Source organism: Ruditapes philippinarum, unplaced genomic scaffold, assembly GCF_026571515.1.
Source record: "Ruditapes philippinarum isolate M1 unplaced genomic scaffold, ASM2657151v2 ctg4286_1_1_1_1, whole genome shotgun sequence".
NCBI classification, from domain to species: Eukaryota; Metazoa; Mollusca; class Bivalvia; order Venerida; family Veneridae; genus Ruditapes; species Ruditapes philippinarum.
Genome location: NW_026862160.1, coordinates 60,894 through 86,473, shown reverse-complemented (window position 1 = coordinate 86,473; position 25,580 = coordinate 60,894). Strand labels below are relative to the sequence as shown.

The window sequence follows — 25,580 nt, the reverse complement described above, 5'->3', positions numbered from 1 at the left end:
CACAGAGTTCGTCGGAAAACTTTTGTATATTATACAAAAACACTCGTCAAAAATGGTAAGTTTTATCTTTTAAAAGTGAGTTTTAGGTGCTAAATTAAACTTTAATCATAAAGTTTGCATTACATCTTGTATTATGAAAATATAAAAGTTTTCCGACGAACTCTGTGACAGTTATCACAAGAACTCCTGACAAGTTGTCATAAGAACTCCATACTCCGTGTAACAGTTCCTCCACGGTGAATATTCAATCGATTTTAATTTTAAGTCCATGAATAAGAGAAAACATTGTGATAAATCTACCTTTATCCCACTAATGACCTCATTCAATATTTTGATTCTTTTTCCCTTCAGGTATAACATTTCTTTTTGTAGTTTGAATTGTACTGTCGCAAGATAACCGACCAGTGGTAACATCAACAATATTATCCCTATGCCACCGACACTGGCAATACCTTGGAATTTCAAAATAACATGTAATTTTCATAAAGTCAAACGTGATAAAGCTATGAAATACAAGGTATGATAATAAACGAAATACAAATGCAAATGTAGTGGTAACTAGTTTCAATTTCGTGGAACAAACAATGTGCCTAACTGTACTTATTGCCGAAAATCAACAGATGAAAAAGATGGTCCCGGTAATATTCCAATTAGTTACTTATTATATACTATAAAAGTTCACCAAAATGAAAAGCTTTTGAGAAATAAAACAAAAAAATTATGTTGCTTTCAAACAATCAAATACAAGCTTTAGAAGACGAAATTAAGGATAAACGATTTTAAAAACGTTACCCATAATCCACCATTGACAAGGCTATACCCAAACGTGAAATTGTTACCAGGGGATCCAAACGAGAACGTTAACGAAGTCTGAAACTCTCTGACATCTACGGACATCAGATTTACAATTTCTCCAACAGTTGACGACTGATTGCCATTCCTTTTCATTGTCAGCGCCTGGTGGAAATAGAACAGCAATTATCAATATTTAAATTAGAGCACCGCATGCGGTTATAACGCTCGACTGTTATAATAACCACTTTTGGCGGAATATCTAAGTTAAAAAGGGTCGTAACTCTAATATAATAGCTTTCAGAATTATGCCCCTTGTCTAACAACTGCACCTTGTAAAGATAACAAATATTCCAAGTTTCATGTTTTCACGACGACAACGACTGATAAAAAATCTTTTACATATTGGTGCTATAATAATATTTTGCTGCATATGTAAAAAAAATATTTGAAAATTCACGTAAATAAGATGTTATATTGATTTGATTTTTTAAATATTTTGTCAATTATATTATATAGCAAATGGCTGCAACTTTTGGCAAGGGAGGTAAATATTGCAAAAATCGGGAACTATCCATATGAAAATGAAAATGTGCGTACCTTTTTGTATATGAGGCACATTAGCGCCGTTTTTACTTTCAGACCAACACCTTGGACATGATGGTAGGATAGATGGTAGAAACAAGAGCTAATACATAACGTCACAAACAACATACAACAGAAGAAGTAACCTTGCCATTCCGGTGCCGAACTCTTGTCTTCCGCTATTGTAATGATAAATCTGAAATCACACATTTATACAAGAATGCTTTCATCGTTTTGCGATTTTAGCTATATAATATACAGTTATCATATTGTGAAACTATAAAAAATATTATATTATTTTAATACGAAAACACTTGGCAGATATTTTATAGCTACATCTTGAATGATATTTTGATATTTTCAAAACTAACTGAGTATACCAACCTAGTACCTAGTGTTGCTTTTCGTGTACGTGTGGGAGCGGTTGGGTGACTGGGGTTAAGGGTTAACTACTTCTATGGGCGCAATTTCGGCCATATTTTGATATAGATTTATATGGTTGCTGATTCAACATATTGGACTGTTTTGGGCATTATTATGGATAAAAATGTAAGAAAAAAAACGCAGTATTTTATAATATATTTTCTAGCAAATATTTTTCACAAAAAACCCCACAATTTTTTTAAAGAAATAAATTTTATCAAACAAATGGGGCCTTCCTTGTTTTTTAAATTTAAAATTTTATGACCATAAAACGTGGGTATATTTAAAAAAAATTTTTTAAAACACCCCATAAAAATATTTGCAGAAACTTTTTTTCCTACCTGGGGTCCCAAATAGGTTAAAACCCAACCAAAGCCCCCTCTCCCCATTGTCGGATAAAGTTCTTTGTCCACCCCAACCAAAACACCAAAACCCAACCCCCAAAAAATTTTTTTGGGCCTTTTGCTCCCATCTCAAAACAATGAATACGAATATACAAAGTAATTTTTCTTTTTAAAAAAAAACGGACTCTTATATATTTATGAGAAAATAGCAAAGGGTTTTTGAAGAAATTTGTTAAATCGATTTAATTGAAAACAAATATGAGTGCTACAGTGATATAAAGACACAATGTAGAATGAACACTGTATAATAGTATTAATTCAAACTTTGTATGGTTTAAGAATATGATAACAGAAACATTAAGAGGGAAAAGAAATGAAATATAATTCATTTTACTGCAAATCAATAACATATATCGTTATACATAAATATTAATTTTAATTTTATCTAGTGAAGATATAATTTATGCCATGTCGTATTGTAGTTATTTTGTCGCACTTTCTTGTTTTCACCCGGCCAAGGAATTACTTCGTCGTGTTTTCGTGTTTTTGGCTGGCGCCCCGCGGAGCGAAAGTACGAGACAAATTTTTCATTTTGTCGTAGTCTCAGGTTTTTATGGAAGCCTTGGAGGGTCACTTTTGAGTTTCGACTTATAGATTTATTTTACTATTTTCTTTACATCGCAAAACCAACACGACGCGCTATTACGGACTTTTTGATTTTATGACTTCTTTGATTTTATGGCCTTTTGAATTTTTGGACTTTGGATTTTGTTTAACTGTCCCACGTGCCTCGATTAAATTTCCAAAGGAAAATCCGGCAGAATTATCATGACAACGATTCAGACGAGGTAAGTTCATTTACCTAAGTTTCTTGGAGACTTATTTAAAAAACAAAATATGTGGGTACATATGCAAGGACAGATGTTATTCTTATATAAGCCCTTTTAATTGATTAAGAAAAGAAAATATTTTGCTTGCATTGCATTGCATTTGGTATCCATTTTTTTATTTTGATTTCCGGAACAGGGATATATAATCTCAAATTGACATACAGCGTATGAAATCAAACGCTTTATTTTTTATGTAGGTTCCAGTTTTAAATCCAAATCAGTCTCACATTGTTGTTTGCTACAGTTTCAATCGGTTTCCACCCGTAGTTCATTCTTCGTCCATCTTTATATTGAATAGAGACCAAATTATAGGCCTTATTTTGACAAAGAAATTTGTAATTAAGAAGTTTCATGAAACATGGTATTTCAAAAACAATAAATCATACAGCTTTGAAACTTCACACACTTCAGACACTTAAGTAATAAATCTCTGAATTGCATTGTTATCAAAGTATGCCTCTTTTTTCGACTTTGAATTTGTTGTTTAGAATTTTCATGAAAAATGGTTTCGCAAAACTATTTTTAGCGATTCCTTTGAAACTTAAAACACATTTTAAGTGTTGACATCTAAGGTCAATGACCAAGTTTCGTATGAGTGGCTCACAATTTGACTTATGCCCATTTTTTAAAGCTAAAATGTTTTGTCAGAAGGTTTATGAAATATGGTCCCATAAACCAGTTATGATATAATATTGAAACTTTATTATTCACTTGTTCAATATCAATAACTTAGGACACCTACCAGAGTACAAAGTACATGTTATTTGTATATAAACTTTTGAAATACAGTTATGTATTAAGGGATTTTTTGTATTTCATTTTGTATATATAGGTATTTCATTTCAATTGAGATTACACATACTTTTAATGTTTTCAATTTAAATTCTAGTAAAGCTACCTGTAGGGATTAAGGACGTGCTGTCGAATGGTTTCAACTACAAAGCAGTTGCAAGAGCTTCAGCAATACATATTTGTCAAGTTTGCGGAGCCAGTTTAGAAGACTATGAGGTTTCATTGCAACACAGCGTTCGTTCCGAGTGGAAAGTAGTACAGTTTAGCAAATGCAAAAATGTGCAAACACTGGTGATTTGGTTTTCTTCGTTATTGTCTATGGAAATATTCAGACATTTTCGGAATACGAGGGTTAACCTTTTCACACTTTTTTCAGACGCTCGACAACCCCACCATTTATTATGACGCTTATTGGAAACACACAATGTCACGTCCCGCCACGTTTATTTTATATTGTCCATATCTCCAATATGGTAATAACTTGTATCGATAGACAGGTCACCGTGAGAGAAAGAAAGGTGTGAAAATTCATGAATTCACAATTCTGGCTTTCATAATTTTCAGTATTTGCCCATTATAAATTTTAAAAACTTATATGAAAGGTATCGAAATCAAACTTTGCATGTTCATATAGCTCGGCGAGGCAGAAAGAAAACATACTTCTTAGCTATCATAAATTTTAGAAAGTCTTGTTTTTTATTGTTTTTTTTTTTCATACTTAGATTTTGTTAAGCTCATAATTATCTCAAAAACTGTTGAAGGCATCAACTTGAATTTACTGGCAGATATATCTCGGCGAGACAGAGTGCATTGTATTGTTAACAAAACTTTTGATTATAAAATTAAATCGTTCTCCTAAGTTAAAAATTCCCTTTTTTGACATGGACATGCCGTGGATTGGGGGTATGCTCATTACGAAAAGACTATGAGATTTCCTTTACATATAAAATTGGTCATACTTCGAAAAAAAATGTGGACGTTATTTAAAGTTAACTAGGAAATCTTTGGCGAGAGACTGTGTTTGTTTTTTCTTTCTTTTGAACATGTAGAAATGAAAGAAATAACGCTCTGACAATGATTTTAAAAATCTTGACTTCAATAATAATACAAACACTCTAACGTTGCTAATTTACCTAATTTATCATATGTTTTCAAACGCTTTGTTAAAACACTCATGATTTTCTTAGTTTTTCATCAGTAACGTATCACAATGTGTTTGTTTTGTAGAAATATTGCATGCATATATGTCTTCTGTGACGTAAATACTTGAAGTTTTTGTTGATGGCAGTGTTCATTTTAAGCTGTTCCTTAGTGTTAGCTTTTAAGTAAGGCATATGTGCTATTTTAGGAAAAAATGCTAGCCTCTGTATTTCTTATCTCTCTTTTTTTAAATTAAATATAATGAAGCTCAAATGCAGTTTGTTTTTGCATATCTAATACATTTGTTTTCTTATAAGACAACAATTTTGTTAAACAAAATAAAGCACGGTTGTAGAATTAGAAATGTTGTTGTTATCTGTTTAAACGCATTTATTCCAAAAAATTATTGATAGCTCTGCCAACCTGTCACGGTCTAGACCGTGAGGTTAAAAAAAAACTTTGGTAACGTGGTCTCTCGGTAGAGGTTATTTAGGTGGTCTGTTGAGGGAATTGGCTGGTTCCACACAGTTTACTTCTATAGTGATTGATATTCTATTTCTACTTTGCTCATTTTAACCTCTTACATATAATTTTAATGGAACATTGACTCTACATAAATAAATAAATTCTCTGTAACATTTAAATACTGTTTATTCTGATAGTAAATTGCAAGTTTATTTTGGTTATAACAAAGTTACAATAACACAATAATAAATTGTAAACAAATGAGGACAATGTATTTTTATCATTCATGACCAGATTAAATATGCATTTTTCTACTTACAACATTGGAAAATTGATATCTCGCTCGACCTTCGGTCTTGCGAGATATCATTTTTCCACCGCTGCTCGTAGCAATATACAAAGCCTTAAAAAGCTACTACTACATAATATTCCGTTTATATTCTTCTTTAATTTAATGTATTATAATGCCTAACGCTTGTTCCCTCTTTAATAGTGAACACGGAAAAATAGCGTACCAGTCAACCGTGACTAAATTCAACAAAGAATTAAATAATCTATTTCAAGATGTAAAATGTTAATGAAAAAATTGTAATAAAGCTACACATCTAGAAAATAGCTCAGAACTTGTTTAATCTGAATAAAAAAATCTTATTTATCAATAACAGTTTATTTACTTTTATACTTAATGCTGCAGACGGCACTTATGAATGAATGTTCCGAATTAAACCTTCTATACATATGATTTTACAAAAACAATTGATGTTGATTCTTCACGTAAAAAAGATCAACTATCATATGATAAAATCATATGAATGCAATAATTCTAATGCAAAAATGAGGCTAGTGGCTTAATGTACTTGTAAACATTATATGACTTCAACACCACTCTCGGCTGTTGTGCTCCCTTGCGTGTGGTGACTGTATCACAAATTTGCTTATTTTGCACTAATCTAAAATCAAGTTAAACTAATGTTTATACCAAGGCAAAGAGTAACAGCAAATGACAAAAGTTATAAGTCAAAAGTCAAAAGATAAAAGTCATAAGTAAAAGTGATAAATTATAAGTGAATAGTCACAAGGCAAAATTTAATAAAAAACGAGAAAAATTTATTACAAAGATCAACTATTATTTTTGAAATAACAATCATATATATTCCTTTTACATATAGTTTACCATAATACATTCTATAAAGTATGGTTGCTATTTGTTGCGAATGAATAAGACGTTTAAATCTAATTACACATACTTGAAATTACACATATCACTTATATGTCACGGTACGAATCTATTCAGTAGATGATGTGCACTCTCGGTCGGGACAGAACTAGCCCTGTAAGGGGTTGCGGGTTCAAATCCCGGTATGGCTGCATATCATTTTCCCCCTGTGGCAATTTGGTATAGTGGAAAGTGTCCCTGCCAGTCACGCGGGAGACCGAGGTTCTATTCCTAGCCGGGCAGCCTTTTTGTAACCAGGGCTTGATATAGAACAGATACAGGTTGTGGGTTTGAAACCCATAGGAGCCAACATTTTTTTTTCTTCGTTTTTTTCTGTTAACAGTATTTTTGTATTTTTTCTACCTATATTTAGATTTAGATGGAAAAATATGCTCGTTTTCTATTATTATCATTTTTTACAGATATTCATTGCCTAATTAATGCTAAATATAAGAGCAAATACGACATTTTAACATTTTCAATGCTTTATATATTACAAAACAAGCCGGTAAAAGCCTTCCATATTTCTCAGAATGAATCAATATATACTTCTAGAGAGATTATAGCAAACTTTGATACAAGCCCTTTGACAAATGTAATTTCAGTGATTTTTCTAAATTTAGAATGATATGATAGAAATTGTTTCAAATGGGTGGGGTAGAGAAACATTTCCATGCATATTTCTATCGTGTCGAGAAAAGTCATGCATTTAACATGCATAGTTCATTACGAGAATGTTATTTTTTTGCATCTAAACAAACAAAAACTTGCAAAACATGTTAAATAAGAAGATATTTTTTTAGACTTTCAATACATGTATTTCTTTTTAAAAGCCTTTTTGATGTATATGTTCTGACTCATAATAATGCCTACAACTCCAAATCCGTACAGTAAATTTTGCTTAAATTTTGCATACATGTGTCCTTTAGGTATACCACTTAACAATGTTGTCAATTTTACAATCCCTTATAGTGCAAATTAGAGTGGTTATAACTTAAATGATAATTTACAAATATATTGTAATTTGCTCAATATTTACAAACCAATATCTTCAAACAACCATAAAATGAAGTGAAATCGTTAGACTATCGTCTTTATGACTTTAAAACATCATTTTTTGAAACTTAACCTATAGTAATCTAGTATATATCAATAACACAAAAAAATAAAAATTAGCCGTTTCAAAGCGTATTTATATTAAATCTACTCTCAAAATTAAATCGTTCAACTCGGTACACAGTTGTAGTGCTGAACGGCATCCAATGGCATCTGTAGATCTGGCTTCAGAAGGGGTGCTAATTCTACGAATTCCTCACATTGTCTTTTTGGGCGTGAATACATGTTCTTTGCAAATATATACGTCTCTCAAGTTAACTGCATTGGCCGAAGTCGTGAGTTTCATACAGACCTGGTGCAAAAAACAGTGTTTCAGGTTTACCATAAATAACAGAAGGTATGTTGCCTTATTTCATGTGCAATCCGGTCTAACTCGGTTTGTATGAGGTCCATAAAGCAAAATTTTAAGTTATCACATTGTATCTGGTCCAGATCATTAAATGCACATGTATCGCGTAAGTCTTTGAAAAAAATTAATCCAACAATGGATTTCATTTTGTCGTAATGTACACCACCACTTCTCAATGCGTTGGTTAGATGTGCTTTTTCCAAATTGGGTGGGGGGACTTGGTATTGTTCATTAAAGGTGTCAAAAAGTATCTTGCAATAAGGCGTGGGTCGTTATTTGAGTCCGAAACCTCTAACCATATTATTTTTCTACTATACCTATTCACAGCATGTTTATGGTTTACATTTGTCTCAACTGTCCAATATGTCATATAAAACTGGCCCTTTGGCGTAGTATACGCGTCGGCATAAGCGATAAGCTTTCCGCATCTCAATATCAACTGGATCAAGCGCTCTCATTATTTCCATGACGTCGTCCCCCTTGAGGTACATGTGGTAATCCAGCATTAACCTACGCCACATTGTGCGGTATCCTATGCATTGTCCATTTGTTTGTATTTCTCAGTTTATAAGATTAGACACAGACTCAAATGGAGTATATATTCCATTACGCCGTTTTAAATTTAAGCGTTTAAAAATTTCTATTCACTGTACTTGTATCTTGGCACGGTAGCTTTGGTAATGCCCGAACAGTATAATAATGAAGACACAGATCAACATCAAGGTTTTCATCCTCGTTACCTTTTGTCCAGTAGTTGTGTCTGAAATAAGAGTTTATCTTTTATTTTATTAAATCTTTATACATTCATAGTATATAAAATGGGTAAATCTTCTAGCTCTGTCTTTTAAAGATTGATAGGTACGAAAAAAATAACATTTAAAATGATAGTAGGATATTTTACTCTAACTTGTCCTATATCTATGTTTGTTCTTAAGTGTTTTTTTCTCAATTGTTAAAATATACAACAAAATTAGACATTGATGCTAAATGCAAATGTGCCTCGATCACAATTATAACTTTGTACTTGTGTGTATGAACATAGCACTTGCTGTTCATTATGAAATTGGTTAACACTATCTAAGTACTTCAAAGAAGTACTAATTCTGTGTTAGCTAAATAAAATGCTGAATTGCGATACATGTTTAATACTATGCACCATGCCATTTTAAGACGTAAAACTTGTATTCCCTGTCTACTTGTAAAACAGTTATTTGTTTGTTACTCATGGACAGATTTTGTGATGAGGACAAAAATGTGTAAGCACTAATATAATGAACATATTTAGAACAAAGCAGATTGCAGAAAACACACAGTCACACTTGTAGAATTAAAGTCTGATATATTACCACTATGGGATTATATCAAATAACATTAATTCCCTCCTTAACACATCATCTCCTCCATGACAAATCTCAATGAAATTATTTAAAACGTTTAAAAAACATACCTGAAACCAAAGTTGCTGCTTTCAGCTTCTAAAAAACGTGTAAAATGGGTTAGCCATAAGTCATAAGACATAAGTCACAAATCAAAAGTCACAAATCAAAAGTCGAAAGTCAAAAGTAAACATCCGTAAGTCGAAACTCAAAAGTGACCCTCCAAGGCTTCCATAGGTTTTCGCCTGACAAAGCACTTTGTAGTATGTTTTTGTGTTTTCGCCTGGCGCCCGGCAGAGCGAAAGTGCGACAAAGTGGTTACTTTGTCGTATTTTCGTGTGTTGGCCTGGTGTCCTACGGCATGGCACAAATCAGCAACCATATATAAAAGTTAAAACCTTGTTTTTGTCGTGCGGTTACACCATTGAGGATGGGTGATTTTTCTGAAAAATGAGTTCTTTCTTTCTTTGCTGTATAGGCAACGGAAGTGTCGAGGAGTTTGTTCCCTGAATCACGGCCTCGTCTGAAACAAAAATAACATATATTACTAATAGACATATTCAAACTAGATCTACAATGGGGATATCAATGCTGCAGGGTTAAGAAAAAATGTATAAACTATAAATACAATAAATTTAATTTCGTTATAAATCATATTTCTAAATTCATTGTCCATAAAATATTTTACATTGTATAATATTTCGAATATATCTGTGTAAAATCCGCTAAATATACAGTAATAAATTATATGTAAGGAAAAGGCCTTAATCAGCATGGTATGCTTTCGGACCTGATTCTTTTTCATCACTTTATATTATGTACAAATGTATGTAATCATTATATTAAAATATTTTTTGTGTAAATGCATGTAATGGATGAATAAAAAGTGTTTAAACTAAACAAAATACATTTATTACTGAATATATTATTTATAAAAGTCCCATTAATTTATGTATGTAAAAAAGTCACATTAATTTTTGCATGTAAACACTCGTATAACTATGCATATGTAACTGTGTATCGGTGATCTTTAAATTTTCCAAGTAATTACATTTTCTGTTCTATTCTGTAACATTACCTTATTTTGTTGCATTTATCTACTTCAATTTTCCAAGCCTCTTCCATCAGTGGTGCCAGTGTGTCACATTTAAACCGAGGAGATTGAGACCAAAAATGTTCAGGAACAAATCGTTTCTTGTGTACGTTCCATACAATACTGTAAACAAAATGACTCAAAATATGGGATTATTAAATTATTAATATTATAATTAAAAGAGAACATCGCGTGGCGCACGTACAGTTTTATACTAAAGCTAAGACAATTATCCTTATCTATTCTGTGCGGTGCTAAATAAAGTGACAAGAGAGAAACATCACGTGGCGCACATGCAGTACTGCTAAGTCTAAGACATTTTAATATCATTGTTTATTTCATGAGTTGATAAATAAAATGTCAAAAATTTCATTAATAATAAGTTGATAACAGCAAGATCATTCCGTGAATACTTATTCTACCTACCATGTTAGTTTACGAAAATGTAAACTTTGCGACCTTAGGTCATTCCGTGAATACTTATTCTAACTATCATGTTAGTTTACAAAAATGTAAACTTTGCGACCTTAGATTAATAAGATGTTTTAACAACAAACTTTCAAACGTCTTTGTAAAGTCCTAAAAGCTTTACTTACGATGTGAACCAATGGTAAAGTATCCTATTTAGGACAGAAGCGTCCTCCTCCGCCCAAGTGTCCTAAAATATAAAAAAAAATATTGCTTAATAAGTCCGCAGTTACTTAAGCATATAGGAATAAACTTTTAAAACAGCTTTCCGTACTGTACACTTTTTTTTGTTCAGTCAAAAATATCATTACTTACTATGTATAATATTCACAAAGCTACTGTAGATGATCCGATTTAGGTGACCAACAAACTTTTGGCACCAGAGACCACGCATATGGTAAGGTTTCGACTAGAGTTAATTCGTGACGTCAATGTAGGCTTACCGCGTTGTCTAGACGAATTAGCTTAGTTGGCACCTGAGCCCTGCACAAATCAACATAGCAATCTCGCAAATCAATGAAAAGTAAGAAAAGTCTTTCTTTTTCTTCAAAAATTCAGTGGAATATCAAGTTACAAGTAAATACAGCAATCCATGTGAGTTGAGTAAAATTTAATTAAATGAATATGACATAAAAAACTAAGGGAAATAATAAAACATCCTTTAACATGGCAGGGTATACCTCGTCGTCCAAATTCTTGTATCCTCTAGGGCGGTTCAATTCGGCAAAACTATGCAAGACCAATTGTATTGCGATAAAAACGAAGTATATGTAGAAAACCGTATCTTCTTCACAGTAGCCCTTTGAAATAAATATACGTTATTTAGAAATACATGTAATTCGTAAAGACACGCTATTTTTTTTTCGTTGTCAAGTTGAGTTGAATTGACTATAAATTCCAAAAAGATTGTTTAAATGGTGAAGTAGCTTAATGTCACTTAAGTAAATACTTGTTCGTGTTAAGTCAAAGGTTTTTTTTAAAAGTCATGTTAATGCATATAATGAGTAATATTTTTTCAATCTTAATGAAAAAAAGGCAATGAAAGGTAAACACTTAACTATTGATATTCTTACATAGGAGCTTAAAAATAATATTAGCATTTTAATATACGAGCATAAATACAACATACAAACAGTTCCTGATAATCAAAAATGTATATTTATCAACACGAAATGGTCCGATTCAAACCCATATTGGTAAAGGATAGTGCAAGTGGTTTGGAACCATCGACCTTAGCCAATCGGCTTTTTAATTATTATTATTATTATTATTATTATTATTATTATTATTATCATTATTAATATTATCATTATTATTATTATTATTATTATTATTAATATTATCATTACAATTATCATTATTATCATCAGATTTACGGACAAAGCACAAATCGTAATATTTTGGCAGGTATACCGTTCTCATGGCGCGTGTATAGGTTGCCAGACCTTCCGTTAGTAACATCAAAAACCAGAAAACAAACGGCACTGCTGACGTTTTAACTCCCTTCCGTCGCTGATATTGTTGTAGAAGTATAGAAAGCCACTGAAGAAAATACACCAAAAAAATTGCATATTATATTTTCTAACTGTTGATTTTTTATGAAAACGAATAATTGTTTTCATGAACTGGTATCTTTATTTGATTTATTTGATTTGGTTTAACGTGACACCGACACAGTATATGTCATATGGCGACGTTCCAGATTTACTGGTGGAGGAAGACCTCATGTGCCATTCCGTACATTATTTGAGGCACGAACGGGCACCTGAGTAGGACCACCGACGTTTCGTAAGCTAGCTGAATAGCATCCTCACATGAAAGAATTCAAAGTCCCTGTCGGGATTCGAACCCACTGCGGTGAGGGGCAAGTGGTTTGAAGTCAACGACCTTAATCACTCGGCCACGGACGCCCCATGAACTGGTTCTTACAGCTTTTTACGTGAATTATAAAAATCTTTTAAAATAGTATTATAGCACCAATATATAAACTATTTTTATAAGTTTTCATGAAGATGACAGAATTATGAGAGAATTTTATTTTATCTTAAGCATTTTATATATTGCAAATGACCCCCAAAATGGCGGCCATGGGAGGTAATAATTTTTATTTGAAAAGCATTAAATTATGTACTTACAAAAGTAGAAAATTTGAGAGCAGTGGCGACATATCCCGCTGTGGTGATCTCAGATTCTGCCAGACATGCCGTACCATTATGCTCTTGTAAAATTAATATTACCATTGTCAGACAGCTTAATATGAATGAAACAACCTACAGGACAAAAACAAGAAAAAACACTGAACATACATTTAAAAATGACAATATCTGAAATTGTTTATGAATTAGCTGAAATAACGTCAGATTTAAAAAAGAAATCTGGAAGAAGGGTCACAACAAAATTACGTGAAAATTGCATGATAATAAAATAAGTGCAATACATGCATTCCTAACGCCCCCCACCCCCCCCCCCCCCACCGGCACCGGTACTCAATTTTCAACAGTGCTGAAATCAATGATCCCGAATGACCACCAAAATAGTGAAGTACGGGACAACTTTAAAGTCTCACTGTTTAAAGTCATAAAACACGAAGTAAATGAAGATACTGCTTTGCGGCTTCATGCTCTCTACTATTGTTTGCCCTGTTATCTGTTCGGTGTCCCTCTGCGTGCCTTTCCGATGATCCGTTGAGATTTGCAGTTGCCGTTATTCTATGAATGTGTATATACTGATTGATCCATTTGTTCATACTTATGTCGATCTGTTTGCACCCTCAATGCCGTTTTGTAAATGTGCGTGCACGGTTTTCTTTTATAAAGACAAGATCTACTGAAGTCTTTCGTTTTGAAAGACAAAATCTGGCGGACAACAAAGTGATATAAATGAAGTCAAGCAAGAAGTATCAGATTCACGATTTAGTAGAGCGTTGATGAATTTTTATTATTGTTCCCATTCTATATAAGTTATGTTCGTAAGAATTTGATTCTAAGAATGTATTGTCAGGACAGACGGTAATTAAAATCTACAGGCAGGCGTATTAGAAAGATATGGGTCGCCTACATACGTTTTTCATAGACTATTTTGAATTGGTATGAACAAAAATGTTAATAAACTGTGAAAACATTTTTTGTGTGTATTTGAAAATATTTACACTCGCCACTGGTCCGGTTGCCCAAATTGGCGAGTCCTCCAGAAGAGTATTAGTTATTTTAGACTTTAGAGGATAGTGCAAGATACAGCAGATACAAGAAAGATGTCCAGATGCCAGAAGTTTCTCCTGGGGTCCGTCTTATCAACGGTCGTACAACCGTTTTTATCGTACGATTGTCGTACACCGATCGTACGATTTTGTCGGTTTCTTATCAAACGTCGCAGATTTTCATAATCGTACGATTATCGTAAGATCGTACATTTTTGCTACGATCGCTGAGAAGCAGTCGTAGATCAAAAAAATGGCTGCCGTGCTTCCTGTAAATGCTACAAGGCCGTAGAAAAAGTAGGCCTTTCCGGCATCAAGTGCAACTATTGGATTGCCCGAGTGGTCATTTAGTTGTGGCCGACTATCAGCTTGGTAAATTTTCATTAAAGAAACCTATGATCTTAAGATCTTGATTAAGTTTCAACAACGCAGTCTGATCAGGATCCATGCTGTTCGCTTACCAACCCTATAACAAGTAGAGAAACTGATAGCGAACAGCATGGATCCTGATCAGACTGCGCGGATGCGCAGGCTGGTCTGGATCCATGCTGGTCGCAAACCCATTATGTTGGTTTTGTCGTGACGCGGCTCAATAAATATATTTGTACTGATATGAAAAAAAAGTTAATCAAACTGTGACAAACATTGTAGAGGACTTACCCCTTTGATAATGTTCAAGGGCGACACTGGTAGCGGACTCCCTTTTGTTTTTTGTCGTACATACAGCATAAAGAAAGGGATCGCAATCCACAGATATCCACATGGTATCCACGTTATAATAGTATTCAGGAAACATGTTGAGAACTGCGGAGTTGCTGTGTCGATCGTTACTGGATCCTGCAATAAATTAATGAAAAAAACGGAGATATGATATTTCGTCGCCCATTAAACAGAAAATATTTTTTACTTTGTTTTACGACGATTGTTATTCATTTCAGGATTGCTGGTCGCGTTGGTTCAACCCGTCACGGGCAAGCTGTTGTTTCTTTGAACAAGAAACTTTACACGTTTCAGGAACGGATTCGAGGGTTTTACAATAAGGTTTTAACTTACAATACAATCGAATTAAGATAACTTAGTACAAACTAATTGATATACATGCTTTGTCATATCTCGTCGGACGATTCTCCTAACAGGCTTTTCTGGATAACTGGATAACTAAACAGCTGGATAACTGGATAACTAACCAGAAATTACAAATGTCTCTGAAAGTGGTCAATTACTTATCCCAAAATAGGTCCTAAATCAGCAGTGAGAGTCAAGTAACCATTATGCACACTCTGTATCACCAATACTCAGAGTATGCCTGCTGTTATTCATTGTCAATTTAAATCCGGGAGCATCTCTTAGAAAACAAGTCTTTTGTCGCCCATTTTGAAGGAAAATATACTTGTATGTAAATTTCGTATAAGTTTATTTTACTTCATTGTCAAATTAAAACTATTTGCAGTCAAAAACTTGTTGCTACATGTATACCTCGCGGTTGCTTGATTTAATTTCTAGTAAAATATTTGAGAAATGTTTTACCAAGACAATGTTTTGACACCTTATTTTAGATCTAGCGGTTGAACGCGATATGAATCTTTTTCTATCACGAATTCATATTCCAAAGCACCTGCGTTGAATTTTACATTATTAAATGCAAAACAAACCCGTCACTTCTTATACTTGTAAAATAATTAAATGTATGATAATAGATTTCATATATTTACCGGTAAATACAGTTTACATCAATGCAAAGGGTATTATTAAGGATATATTTACCATAAGAAAAGTTATATAAAGAGCAAATTGAATAGCAAAATAAAAATATTATAATTACAATGTACTTGTTTGTTTTGTTTTGTTTGGTTTGGTTTTACGGCGCAACAACACAATTTAGATTTGGCGCCGAAACAGGAAAGATGATTTTGCCTAACATCAGGTCTTACAAACTTAGGGCAACACCAGGGGTAAAAACCACCTCATCTGCTGGAGCTAAGAGATGCAAAGACTCTAGTTATTCGAAAACATTTAGTCGCTTCTTGCGATCACGCAGGGATAAACGTTGGCTACAATTATTATGCCTCAACCATTAAAGGCAATCCGTCAGCCACATGGGTCAATAAAGGAGTTCAAGAAAAGTTAAGGTCCAAAACTACCCGGTATCGAAACTTGTTATTAATAATTATGGCTCAACCATTAATTGTCATAATGTCTACACACATTTCGGTAACGTCTTGGTACCTTTTGCATCAATTTTTATATTGACTTTGTTGTTGTTGGACGAAATACAAAAAAAAGAGATAAATAAGGAAGGATGGCATTTCGATGCCCCCAACAAAATCCAAACCCAGAAACACTGGACCACCGAAAAGGATCCCGGCATTATTGCTTAATTATTTTAATGCATTTACACAAATTGCCATAACGTTCCAAAATTATAATATTATTTTTTAACAAATGAGGAAAAATCACTTAACATATTTAATTGTACGTCAAATATTCAAGATCATTTTCAACATTCTTCTACGAAATTAAAGAAAGGGAAGAAACATATATTATAAAATCTTGGAAACATTTTTCCCCAACATGTGTACATTTACAGGTATTTTTTAAAAGAAAATTACATATTCTTACCCAAAAATATTCTCCTCCACAAAATTCTAGAAATATTGCATTAGTTTCATTTAAATCCATGGTTCAGTTTTCGTGTTATAAACTCATTATTAGAACCGATACCAATGGGATAATAGTTATGTAAATTATTTCATAAATAATATTCGCTCGTTTATGTCGATGTCCCGTAAACAGTATTTCAATACTATAGAGGTGTTCGTCAGGGTGAAAGCCTTTCACAAATATTGTTTGTTTCTATGTCTCCCTAACTATTTCTTTAGCCTTTTTTGTTTTTGTTAATTTTAATTTACTTTTTATTCTAAATTTTTTTTAAGATTGGATAATAAAAGTACAGAAGTGTTCTTTTCCAAAGATATTTTGCCGCAAAACGTGGTCTTGGCATTGCAATTTTGTAGAACGACCAAAGAAATTGCCACTGACATTTAAATTCAAAAATGAAACAGAAAACCATTTCCTATGAATTGCCGTAGTTTTTCTCGGTATAAGTTTGTACCATTCGCAACAGTTGTTCTTTTCATAGCATAAATTGATATACAAGATGATACTCTTGATATGAAAATTTAATGTATTGTATTGGATATTAATTGATTCAATCACAAGTTGCAGCGTCACGAATAGAAACAGAATGATTCAGTTTGTACATGTATACTTATTAGTACTTATTAGTGCGTAATCATTAGATGATATTAAAGTGAATAGGTCTATAAAAGAACATTTCTCATACCATAGATAATTATGTTGATAATATTGAGTGTCGTACTTGAAGTAAAACCACGAAAAAAATATATGGATGTTTGTTAGTAAGTATTAGATACATAATCCGGTATGGTATAGCAATATGTAGATGATAACAAGAACAAATTTGGTGCAGTTGTGGTTTGGAACTTTAATAATCTGCCAAATCATCGTTGTCTTCTATAAATTTCCAATATTTTCGCTGTCTTTCAAAACGAAACAACGTTATTTGTGCAATTAAAGTTAACTTCATTTTTTTCAATAAATGACAAAACATTGAGAATTTAGTTGGTGTATATAAATCACAGAATACATCTCGCAAAAAAAAAATAAACAAAAAGAAACAATAATTAGATGTGGTATGGTTAAAGCCGGTGTCATTAAAGCACTTGATATTTTACCGCTGTCGATTAGAATGCTGAAAAGTGACTTTTTAAGCTAGCTTTGAGAAGGTCGGTGGTTGCACTATTTAGCTTTCAATCCCAGTTACATGCAGAGGGGCAGGTTGTCTTCTTCCGGTCAGTAAAAGCGAAAAAGTCGTTTTAGAAATGACATTTATAAACAAATTGTTAACGTGACATATATATAATTTAATAAAAAGGTAACAATAACTAACAAATAACTTAGAACTGAGATAGTACATGTATTTTATTTTATTATTATTTTTTTGTTCGTGTATCAATCAATCAATTAATCAATCAATCAATCAACCAACCAACCAATCAATCAACCAATCAATAAACATATATGATAATCACGCCCTTACAATGCATTCGCAGTTATAACATTATTCTTATTACTTTCAATTCACTTTATTTCATGCTCGTGAAATTTTGTGTTTTTGTCCAAAAAAAAACAAAAACAAAAAAACACACACACACACACACACACAATGTTGATTCATAAATTCGTAGTTGTCTGAATTTTATGAATTTTTACAAATACGTAAACTGCAAATAATTTATGTGAAAAATCTGACAACAGATAAAATAAAATTTCGTCGGGGACTTAAATCAGTGGATTGACCACGAGCATAACTGCCCCACGAATAATAATGATTTTACAGTTTTCATGATTAATTAAAAACATATAAAATAATATATGAATTGTTATAATAACGTTGCTTAATTAATGTCTTCCATTCTGTTAATTATACTTTTTTATTTTTGAAACATTTATATATATATTTTTTTTATCTGGAACAAATAATTCAAATTGATGGAAATGTTTATATGCTTTCGTTTGTTTCTTTGTTGTTTTTGTTGTTGTTGTTGTTTTTGTTGTTGTTGTTGGCTTTTAATTCACAATACTATAAGGAGGTGATATTGTGGGGTTGTCCGGTGTTACTTAAGACTGTGGGTGCCTGTCTGTTCATTAATTCGGACAGGAACCGTAGAAGAACCACCGAGGTTCTGTACTGCAGCTGGATGGCTTCCTTAAATAAGAAAAAAAGAAAACCTCCTTGAAATCTGAATCTACAAAGGGCAAGTGATTTCAAGAAAGCGAACTGAACTTGTCGGTCACGGATAAGCACGTTATACGCAAATCACAAGTTACATATTAATTTTATTTATTTATGAAACTGTGTGTGTGTGGGGGGGGGTTTACCATGCGAAAACACGAAAATACGACAAAGTCACTCCGAGGTGCGAATATACGGCAAAAATTTGATTCTCGTACATATTTTCGTGATTTCGCCTTTGGAACGAAAATACGACATGGCACAAATCAGCCACCATAATTTAACGATTTTTTGTGGGGTTTACAATCATTAATATAAATTTCATTAAAAAGAAATATATGTATATAATTTATTTATTACCTTTTCTACTTGCTTATTATTATACTTGTTACACGTGCTGACGAGCCTCGCACAAAAAACCGCGGGACTCCGTTGAACGTTCGTGACATATCAATTATCATTTCATGCTAAATCAGTTAACGAAAATTAACGCCATATAATTGCTATAATTAAAAACGTGAGAAAACTTAATTAAAATTTTAATACTGCAATTAAAATGCACAAAATCGTGGAATAGACACCAGTAGCAGCGTTCCCATGTTATCATTCATAATGTAGATATGGCGGGACGTTCATGTGCATAATTTATTTCATAATAATGCCGTGGCTTTGTTTTTATCTTGTATTATGATGAGAAATTTTGTGATAAAAATTTAACATAAAGAAACTGTATACAAATTGGATCATTACTGGTGTGTTTCGTAAATCTAGCAAAGCTCGTACTTTTGTCATGACATGTGTTTTATATGGTGGCTGATTTGGTACACTTTGAGCGTTGCGTTGTCGATAGCGACAACACTACCTATATCTTCATCGCCTTTTCGTCATGTTGTTTTGTCTTTAGCGAAACGCGACAAAACGGCACGTTGTCGCAATGTCGTCTTGTCGTTCTGTCGCTTGCGAAGCACGCCAAACGGCGTGTTGCCGTGCAGCGCATTGTCGCGATGTCGCTTCGCTTAAACATATGCAAATAGTCGATCTTTCGATTGAGCCGAGCGACAATATGACATCGCGACAACACGCCGCACGACAACAAGCTGTTTGATGTGCTCCGTTAGCGACAGGACGACAGTGCGACAACGCGCCGTTTGACGCTTTGTCGTGCTGTCGCTAGCGACAACACGATGCACAAAAGTGTTCCGAATCAGCCACCTAAGTTATAACTATTGACATTGACTTCGTGACATTAAGTTTGCGTGTACTTGGTGTAGGACGGGTTATCTGTGAATGGTATCGGAGAAAAGATTTATACAAATGATTTATAGAATGAATACAAAATTTGTAACTATAGTGTCGCATTTGCACCATTTATATGTCAGTCTCAGCGGAAAGGTAAAACGGCCAAGATAAGTCAGCATATAATGTTCTTTTCAAGGGGTAAGAAAAAAAAACGTAAATAATACTGAATATATTATATTACGGCAAATCGGTTGGTGTGGGCGCACATTGACACAAAGGGCATCCGTTTTTGTCCATGTCAAAGCCAGTGTAACAGTCGAGAGTGCAACTGAAAATTCCGGGACACACAATTGGCGCTAACGTGGTTGTTGTCAACGTTGTCAATGCGGTGTTTACTAAAGGTATTGTAGCTATATTTGGCAGGTTTGTGTCAAGTTTCTGTGACGTCACTGATGTTGTCACTCCGGGAGACGTCTTAGTTGCAAACGGTGTAGAGGTAATTTGTGAAGTTGTCGACGATGTTATATCTGACGGCGTCATAGTGACGGGAGATAAACTGCTGGATGCTGATGTAACAGATGACGTCACTTGTTTGGTTGACTGGTTTGGAGGAGTTGTTACAGTTTCTGTTGACTTGAAAGCGGAAGTTGGCGTTACAGTCGGCTGGTATAAGGGACGAGTGATTGCAGAGTTACCTGAAAATGTTTGTACATTATTAGTTTTTTTTTTGTTTGTTTGTTTTTTTGTCGTTTTTTGTCACATGTTATCATATTTGATATCAAAGTACATTATCATATTTGATATCAAAGTACAAAGTAACTAATTATCAAATAATTTATTAAATTGCGTCATATAGTTTTAGAAATCAGGTATACTGTACCACAAGGACATTTTAGACATCCGCTTGATACATCAAATATCGGTACACATGCGCACTTAGTCCAGTCATCACATCCTGCACTTGCTGTAAAAAGTAAACAAAGTAAGTAATAATAACAAAAAACACAGAAAAACTAAGGTCAATGAAATATGCTAAAAGCCTATATTGCATGCAACTTTCTCGAATGTATTACGTGAAATACACGTGAAATTTCAACGCAACGCATAGGAACACGTGAACAGATCCGCAGATTGCGGCGCATTCTCCCGGCTTGTACCGTATACTAGGATAATATGAAGAAGTCATTAAATGGCGAACATAAAAATATTTTTAAAAATTACAAGATGGGGAAAATGCGCCAAAATCTGGGAGTCCTGTTCCCGTGTTTCTATGGTAAAAAGATGGAACCTGTCTCAAATTATACCACTCGTCAAAGCATATCTCTACTAAAAAGACAAATGTTTCAATTTAAGCTAACATTAATTGACGAATTCATTAAGAATTGATGCTATCAAAACATAGCTATGTAAATGCTAATCACGTGACATGTTTCAATGCTGAATTAACGTATTATTATCTATTCAACTTATGTTACGATAAATAACATAATCATTTGAGCCGCGTCACGACAATACCAACATAGTGTGTTTGCGACCAGCATGGATCCAGACCAGCCTGCGCATCCGCGCAATCTGATCAGGATCAATGCTGTCCGCTTACCAACCCTATAACAAGTAGAGAAACTGATAGCGAACAGCATGGATCCTGAGCAGACTGCGCGGATGCGCAGGCTGGTCTGGATCCATGCTGGTCGCAAACCCATTATGTTGGTTTTGTCATGACGCGGCTCATTTGAGAAAAAACCTACCACTGAGATGACGTGAAGGATCTACTGAGTTACCTCCACTTGTACCTGGCGCTTTCGGATGGGAGGGATCAATGTTGGAACAGTCGCACGTGCTACATCCGTTCGGGTTCTGATGAAGGCACATTGGAGGACACATCAGTGCCAAACCCTGGCATCTTAGTTTTTCTGATAGTTGATCAAACATAAAACCTGAAAATAAAACTCAAAAATATCATTATCCTTTTTTTTGTTGAATTGGCAAATATGGCACATTTTCCGCTAAACGAAAGTTTATTATGATTATATTTAAAATAAAATACTATAGTCTGTCCCACCAAATTTGAATATTCCATTTTTTTATTAAATATAATAGTAAAATCATTTAAATTAATGTCTTGTTAATCATGACATCAATATCTCTAGGCATGTTTTTCATTTTTTCCATAAAGTCAGTAATATGGTCAAAATGTTAAAATTATATTTTTTCCCATTGACTTACGTTGTAATCTGACGTGACGTCCATTTCAAAATGGCGGCGCCCATACAGACGTCATTTAGGGTTCGTCTCACAATTATGTACTCGGAGAAATGTACTCGGTAATTATAAAAAATTGATTATTCTTATTTACTTACTGATCCGCTTTATAAATTATAACACACAAAGATTTACATAATTATATAATTACCATATTTTATATTCTTTTTAAGAGAAAAAGAGCAATATTATGAAGTGATTTGATTCGATAGCTTTTCAATCAAGCGCGTATGTTGAATACCGCAACGCGTCGTAAGGGAACGGGAACAGTTAGCTAGAAGACTGAAAAAAATGGTTCTTCGCTAATGTTTAATTAACATAATTCTGTAGTTGTCTGAATACTGTCCATTAGTATGTATCACGTCTATTTAAAAATAATTAAATTAACCAGGTCCGATGGGATACAAAAACATGTTACCCTTCTTATTTCGGGTGCGATGTTCGTGCGTTAAAACTTTTCGTAGGTTTTAACTTTCACAACAGAAACCTGACGTATATAAATCGCCAACAAATATAACATTAGCATGCAAATCTGACAAGAAATATATAAAAAGGAATTGATTCACTATATGTTTAGTATTGTTTTGCACAGTGTCTACTTTAACTAGCTCATTTGCTAATGAGAGAACACAGACTCGCGTGCGAGGAAAAATGTAAATTATTAGAATATAAAAATGCTTTCCAGTTTAAGCAACCAAACGTTGGCCTATACACTTTAAGCTTGTAAATACAGATTAATTTTGAGTCTCATAATTTAACAAAATGTCCAGAAATACCGGCAGTGTTTGATATTATTAAGAATAAGATTGAATTGGAGCGTTTAATCAGGGACAATAAGTGTTTTTTTTTTGTAGACTCAAAGTGTTACATACTATGTTAATATGAAGGGGATATCGAGTCAAAGAGAAACACAGAGTGATGTCCTAAATAATTATAGCCTTCCTAAAATTTGAAAATATTCAGTGAAAAAATAATAGCTATATTTTTTCGCGAGAGAAAATAACACCGCATAGGGTATATTTTGTAGCTAAAAGAGTAAGATTTACAGAACTCTTTAATAACGAGATAATTTGTAGGGAAATTATTTCTGAGAAAAATATAAAATAGTTTAAAAACATAAAGTCAAAACGAAGGTTATATGTGAATTAATGGAAGACCTGTATTCTGTCATATAGATTCATGCCATTAAGTGTGTTTAAAATTATTTAAATGTTATCAAAAGTTTTATTGTTAATATATGAATTGAAGGTGTACTTTTAACAATTACTGCAAAATCTGGGTACTGTATACAAAAATTATTTTAAATGCCATCAAGACAAATTTATCTCGCTTAAAATTATCTTTATGAGGTTACATATGCCTAACCGCCCTCTGCCAATGCCGCAACTGGAATCATCCATAAAAAGCGCGAGGCATTTTTGTTACGTCATATATTTCGTAAATTATTGGTGACGTAATAATGTTTTTTCGTCAGGAATCCATTTTTAAAAGTTATAAACATTGTGCTGTCGAACTAAATTTATGGGCCGTTCTTGAATTATGGATTTGGAACATACTGGATTATGATGTGTTTCATTTACATATTTCATTTGCTAACCCAGATATCTTCACAAATGGAACAATGTTAATGAGACGGATTATGAAAAAATCTGGATCATCATTTGTGTAAATGTCATGCCATTCAGGAGTTTCAAAGTCTACGGAACTGGATATAAACTGGCAATGAAGTAATCTTCAGAATGCGAATTTGTCGTGACGTTTATAAAGATCTATTTCGAAACTCATAGGGATTCTTTTCAGCTTAAAAGTAAGTGCTATTTCTAGATCTACTCCACAGACTCGATGATCTTGTTCAAGTTGTTGCTTGTTATTCATTTTTTAAAGTTTTCTATCATGCATTGCAACGAAACTGTTACATCTTGTAGATACAGCTTTGTAAAATAATCATGAAACAACCCCGAGAACATCATGTACATTTTAGAAACATGACACGTGCTTTCTCCCGTTCATCTTCAAATGAAGAGTACTTCGGCAATGGCTACGGAAAATAAACAACAGAGATTTGCCGTAGAGAAATGAAACTTTGCTTTTACAAGAAAATTAGACACTTTAGAGAAAAATCCTGAAAAATCTCGAGGGTGACTTTTTTTTAGTTTACAAAAAAGTTTTAATTTTTATTCAACGTGTTTTTATTAATTCATACCAGGCAAAAGTTCATTTCCATTTTTAATGGGACAGACTATAGTATCTCAATTTTATTCATTAAAATACCTAGCAGTAAAAAGTAATTAAAAATGGCTGATATTTTCTGTTTTTTTGTTTGTGGTTTTTGTTTATTTATTTTATTTTTTTTTAAATTTTTGTTGTTTTTTGTTTGTACAATGTATGTTGTTTTGTTGTTGTTGTTTTTTGTTTTCTTTTGTTGTTGTTCTTGTTGTTTTGTCTTGTTTTTCTTTTGTTATTGTTTGTTTGTTTGTTTTTTCTTGTTGTTGTTTTTTATTTAAAATTTTGCACAGCTATGAGCTCCTTCATTAATAAAATTAAGAAACAAATATTTCAACCTACCTTTGGCGAGAACAAAAAAGTAAGATATTACTATAAGTCGTGTCATGTTTCTCTATTTCCGGTTTCCTAACAACGCCAAAAAATATCGTCTGCGCGAAGCATAGAAGTTATACTCATCTTTGATATTTGGTATTATATAGGCGGGGGTTTTCGCTATCTGTCTTTTGACGATATGGCCATCACGACGTGTTACTATCAATGAATTAAAATGATTAATCAATATATACATATGGCAATTTCATTTAAATAATTTAAAAGTAAATAACGCAATCACTTTCAGTACTATATCACGATAATATATTAGATATAAAATGTATTTTATCTCTTTTTCTGAAAATTTACGAACTGGTAAGCTTATGGAACGTCAGGTGCCCGGCACTAGAGGGTTTCCTCCAAATGACTTAAAATAAACATAATGAGATAAAAAAAAAACCTCTTGGGTCTTGACCATTT

The 25,580-nt window shown here is 33.1% G+C and overlaps 2 protein-coding genes across 2 annotated transcripts in view; both read right to left on the bottom strand.

Moving 5' to 3' along the window:
* LOC132718141 (multidrug resistance-associated protein 1-like) overlaps positions 1-16,989 on the bottom strand; it is a 43,485-nt gene extending 26,496 nt beyond the window's left edge. The window contains 11 exon segments of the mRNA XM_060701767.1: positions 301-452; positions 840-957; positions 1,429-1,573; positions 9,847-10,011; positions 10,567-10,704; positions 11,178-11,239; positions 11,730-11,849; positions 12,463-12,591; positions 13,185-13,319; positions 14,906-15,082; positions 16,865-16,989. Coding sequence (XP_060557750.1) covers positions 301-452; positions 840-957; positions 1,429-1,573; positions 9,847-10,011; positions 10,567-10,704; positions 11,178-11,239; positions 11,730-11,849; positions 12,463-12,591; positions 13,185-13,319; positions 14,906-15,082; positions 16,865-16,924 — 1,401 coding nt within the window. The 5' untranslated portion in view covers positions 16,925-16,989.
* A 3,513-nt stretch (positions 16,990-20,502) lies between these two features.
* LOC132718140 (mucin-2-like) lies at positions 20,503-25,225 on the bottom strand. Its single transcript, XM_060701765.1, has 4 exons — positions 25,128-25,225; positions 22,049-22,237; positions 21,181-21,264; positions 20,503-20,995 (listed from the first exon to the last, which is right to left on the bottom strand). The coding sequence occupies exons 1-4, from the start codon at positions 25,171-25,173 to the stop codon at positions 20,538-20,540; spliced, it is 777 nt and encodes a 258-aa protein (XP_060557748.1). The 5' UTR covers positions 25,174-25,225; the 3' UTR covers positions 20,503-20,537.
* Positions 25,226-25,580: the final 355 nt, after the last annotated feature.

Coding starts and splice junctions, on each gene's coding strand:
- LOC132718140 (XM_060701765.1), bottom strand. CDS start 25,173: ATGACACGACTTATAGTAATATCTTACTTTTTTGTTCTCGCCAAAG. Junction 21,265..22,048: donor TCCTTCACGTCATCTCAGTG/GTAGGTTTTTTC, acceptor TACTTTTTACAG/CAAGTGCAGGATGTGATGAC. Junction 20,996..21,180: donor ATGTCTAAAATGTCCTTGTG/GTACAGTATACC, acceptor AAACATTTTCAG/GTAACTCTGCAATCACTCGT.